Here is a 4,539-nt window from a genome sequence, read left to right as displayed (position 1 = left end):
CTCAGGCCTGGGCCCTTCTGTGGCCCGCTGGTCTCTGGGATTGCACACGTGACCTCTCTGACCCGTCTGGGTGCCCTGAGCCCCTACAGCGGTGCCAGGGATCCTGGAGCCCTGGATCCTGCCTGTGGTTCCTCCCCCTCCCTTCAACGTCTAGCCCACTTATTTCTGGGGACACCCCGAGTTTCCTGGGGACCCAACCAGCCACTGCCCATGCCCACAAGTTCCTGTCACTCAGCTCCGTCCAGCCCAGGGGACGACACAGCCCCTCCTGGCCCCTGTCCTGATCATACCCCAATGCAGGTGACAGGCCACTGTTGCCCCCACCCCCACCCCCAGCAGACCCTTCCCTCAGTTGCCCACAGCAGAGACGGACGACACGCAGCTGGAACGATCAATGAAATTTACTGAAGAGAACCACTTACTGAAACCATTGCAGAGAAGGGAATGACAACACGGAGAGGAACTTCTAACGGCCGCTACAGCCCACAGGTCTCGGGGACAGTCAGTCTCTACCGGGGTGCCTCAGCTGCCCCCCATGCTGAGGCCCTCCCACCACAGTCTCCCTTCCTGGGAGCCCCACGGTCAGCCTCTTGGCAGAACGATGGACACTGGCAATGTCTTCTCACTCCAGGGCACCCCCTCCCCCTCTGGCTGACATTCTGGGGCGGGGCCCTGCCCTATGGGCCACATAGGACAGTCACAGGACGCTGGAAAATACAACAGGGGGACACCACACCAAGCCCAGGAAACTGAGCCACAAGTAACAGCAGGTTGGCACATGAGAGCACAGTCCCAGTGGAGCCTGCCGCAGCCCCTCCATGTCCCTGCTCCAGTTCTTCCTTCCCGAGGTCCCGGGGTGAGCGCCGGCCACGCCCTCGTCTGTCCATCCTTCCAGGCATCTCCTGGGACTGGGTTCGGGGACTCTGGGGTGGGGTGGGGGCCACTGCTCAGATAAGCACACATCTCCACAGGAACAAGCAGCGGTTGGCCTACATCTCCACCGAGAAGGCAGAGTTGAGCTCACGGCACCGGACGAGAGTGAGCAGAGCCCGGGCTGGCACTGAAGCTCACAGCACGTGCCAGGGCCGAGAGGGTGCTGCCTGCTAGGCCAGGACCCCCACCCCGGGAGCACACACACCTAACGGCTCTGCACAGAAATGATGGCACGTGTGTGTGTATGTTTTGGGGGTGGATTACTTGACACGTGGGTAACTACAGGGTCCACAGAGATACAAGTGGGCTTCCCAGAACAGGGAGAAGCCTGCCCCAGGTGACAGTGAACGGGGGTCCCCTTGTTGGGAGGCCCAGACAGCTGGCACCCTTGAGATGACCTCCTAACGTCTCCCAGGCCCGTGCAGGTGGTGGCAGACGTCCTCAGGTGCCCCTCACCCAGGCCGGGGCTGCCACTCGGGGGAGCCACCAGGCTGGCTGCCTGAGTTGGCAGGGCTTGGGATGGGGCTTGGGCTCGGTGTGGTGCTGCCTTGAGCGGGGCTACACCTCTCCCCTGCCCATTTGGGGTAACATATGGTCATCTTGGTCACTTGGAACGGCTGACGGTGCGGGTCATGGCCCCTTGGGGATCGTGAGGGGCCAGGGGCTTGGTTTGGGCTGGACGGGCCCCTCCCTCGGCCTGGTCCCCATGTGGGGTGAGGCGGCTACCCTGGCCTCGCCTCCCCCTGCCTCCAGGGCTCTGCTGCCTGGGAGGAGAGAAGGCCCCTGGGCCTTTTGAGCCTACTTGCCCGAGGAGGACTCGGGGCGGCTCATCTCCTCAGCCCCGTCCTCGTTTCCTGGCTCCTCCTGGATGAGCCCCTCCTTGGGGGTCTGCTCGGCCTCCTGGTCTCCCACCTGGGCGAGGCCTTCCGGGTTACCGCCAGGACCTCCTGGGCCCGCCCCAGAGGCACTGACCATTTGAGCAGGGGCGGGGCCCCCGGGGGCCCCCGAGTGTCCTGCCTGACCTAGCCCCGCACGAGTAGGAACATTTTCACCTTCCCCAGTGGCAGAAGAGGACTCGGTGGTCTCCTCAGGGGCAGGGGCTGCCACGGCAGCATCATGGGTGTCAGGAGCTGCCTCATCGGCCTCTTCACGGGCCGGGGCAGCGTCAGCGGTGTCTTCACAGGTCAGGGCGGCCTGGGCAGCATCTTCACGAGCCCAGGCGGCCTGGGCAGCATCATGGGGGTCAGGAGCAGCCTCTCCAGGGTCGACTGTGACAGGAACTGCCCCATCGGCCACTTCACGTGCCGGGGCAGCGTCGGCTGTGTCTTGCTTGGAAAGGGCAGCCAGGGTGGTATCTTCCTCGGGTGGGGAAGGCTTGCTTTCTTCTGCAGTGACAGGGGTGCCCTCAGTGGTGACCTCATTGGCTGGGAGGCAATCTTCATGGGTCCGGGCAGCATCTTCACAGGCCAGCGCGGCCAGGCAGTCCTGCGCAGGGGTGTCGGGATTTTCCTCCAGGAGGCCGCACATGAGATCCAGCGCGGGGCCACCCAAGCTCTCCACCAGTCTCCTCCTCCTCTCCCTCTCTGACATGAGGCACCACAGGTACAGCGTGTCGTTGGCATGGTGCAGCCAGCTCTCAAAAGACTCTTCTCCACAGCCCGGCTCTTCCACCCCAGAAAACCTTCTCAGTACCCGGTAGGCCATAGCATCGAGCAGAGGCTGCAAGGTCTGCCGCCAGTGCTGGCTCCGGGCTGCTGCCTCGTTGATGGCTCTTGCCACACCTGCAGCTCCTTCGTCACCTGGAGCCTCCGCCTCAGCTGCAGCTCCTGCCATGCTCACAGATCCTGCCACGCCTGCAACTCCCATGTCCCCTGCGGCTCCCTCTTCATCTGACGCTCCTGCTTCCTCTTCAGCTCCTGCCTCGCCCTCAGCTCCCTCCTCACGCTCAGCTTTGTCCTCACCTGCGGCTTCTTCCTCACTTGGGGCTCCTGCCTCACCTGGGACTCCCGGGCCTCCAGCCTCACCTGTGGCTTCTTCCTCAGCCACAGCTCTTGCCACATCTTCAGCTCCATCCTCACCGGCAGTGACTGCCTCCTCTGGGGCCCCTGCCTCAGACACACCTGCAGCTCCTTCCTCACCTGGAGCCTCTGCCTCAGCTGCAGCTCCTGCCATGCTCACAGATCCTGCCACGCCTGCAACTCTTGTGTCCCCTGCAGCTCCCTCTTCATCTGAGGATCCTGCTTCCTCTGCAGCTCCTGCCTCGCCCTCAGCTTCCTCCTCACTCTCAGCTTCTCCCTCACCTGTGGCTTCTTCCTCACCTGCAGCTCTTGCCACATCTCCAACTTCCTCCTCACCGGCAGCTTCCCTCTCAACTGGGGCTCCTGCCACATCTTCAGCTCCATCCTCACCGGCAGTGACTGCCTCACCGGCAGTTCCTGCCTCCTCTGGGGCCCCTGCCTCAGACACACCTGCAGCTCCTTCCTCACCTGGAGCCTCCGCCTCAGCTGCAGCTCCTGCCATGCTCACAGATCCTGCCACGCCTGCAACTCTTGTGTCCCCTGCAGCTCCCTCTTCATCTGAGGATCCTGCTTCCTCTCCAGCTCCTGCCTCACCCTCAGCTCCCTCCTCCCCTGCGGCTGCCTCCTCCCCTGCAGCTCTGGCCACACCTGCCCTGCCAGCCACTGCTTGCCTCTGGGGCTGTGCAGGGAAATTGGGTCTATCCCGTGACTCAGAATCAGGGCCCTGGGGCAGGAAGAACACATCCCAGAGTCCCCCCTTGCCTGGTATCTGTCGGGGGACCAAACTTCGATTTAAATACTCAGTGAACTCCACCAAAGCGACCCTGAACCCGAGCTCCTTTCTGAAGACGTTGCCCAGCACTCGGTACCTGCCCAGGGGCCACAGGGCAGCCCGCACGGCCTCCTGGAATTCCCGGTCCTCGCAGTCCTCCGGGATGCCCAGGATGAGCAGGGAGCGCTGTGCGTTTGCGCCACTCCACCTGCACCAGTCCCACAGCATCACCAGTGGCATCACCATCACTGAGGACCTGAGGGCGGCCAGAAGGGACTGGACGGGCGTGCACGGACTCTCGCAGTGTGGGCCTCGGCCTGCGGGTGCAAAGGGGAGAGAGGCGTGTCTGTGCCACACAGCCCACCCCACCGCCCCAGCCAGAGCCCCGGGCCCCTCACGCTGGGGCCTGGAGCGCCTCCTCTCCCTGCTGGCTTCGTCGTTGGATCTTAGGAGACCTCTTCGATCATAAACCACGTTGCTTCACAAGATGGAAGGCTACCCACATTTTCTACCTCCTCTAGCCTCGGGGCTGGGGGGGTCGCCTTGTTCCCCAAGGACTCTCACGTTTTCCAATTTGGGGCATGAATTTCCCCAGGATCCTGCCTCCTTCTCTTCCACGTGCTCTGGCCTGCAGTGACAGCCCTCTTTCCTTCCTTCCCGGCAGGGTGACTCCTGTCCTCTCTCTGTTCGGGGTCGCTCTAGGCTGGGCTCCGGCCCAGTTCCACGCTGCCTGAGCAGAGCCCGCGGAGGGCCCGCCCTGTCCCTCCCTCTCCCCCGCTCTCTCTCACTGACCTCCCCTCTGGGCGCTCTGGTCTC

The 4,539-nt window shown here is 63.6% G+C and overlaps 1 protein-coding gene across 1 annotated transcript; it reads right to left on the bottom strand.

The window, feature by feature from the left end:
* Positions 1 to 391: 391 nt before the first annotated feature.
* Positions 392 to 4,028, bottom strand: LOC139042637 (paraneoplastic antigen Ma6E-like). Its single transcript, XM_070501800.1, has one exon. The coding sequence runs from the start codon at positions 3,967 to 3,969 to the stop codon at positions 1,732 to 1,734; it is 2,238 nt and encodes a 745-aa protein (XP_070357901.1). The 5' UTR covers positions 3,970 to 4,028; the 3' UTR covers positions 392 to 1,731.
* Between the last annotated feature and the right edge of the window lie 511 nt (positions 4,029 to 4,539).

This window comes from Equus asinus, chromosome X (assembly GCF_041296235.1).
Source record: "Equus asinus isolate D_3611 breed Donkey chromosome X, EquAss-T2T_v2, whole genome shotgun sequence".
NCBI classification, from domain to species: domain Eukaryota; kingdom Metazoa; phylum Chordata; class Mammalia; order Perissodactyla; family Equidae; genus Equus; species Equus asinus.
This window is presented reverse-complemented; position numbering and strand designations above follow the sequence as displayed.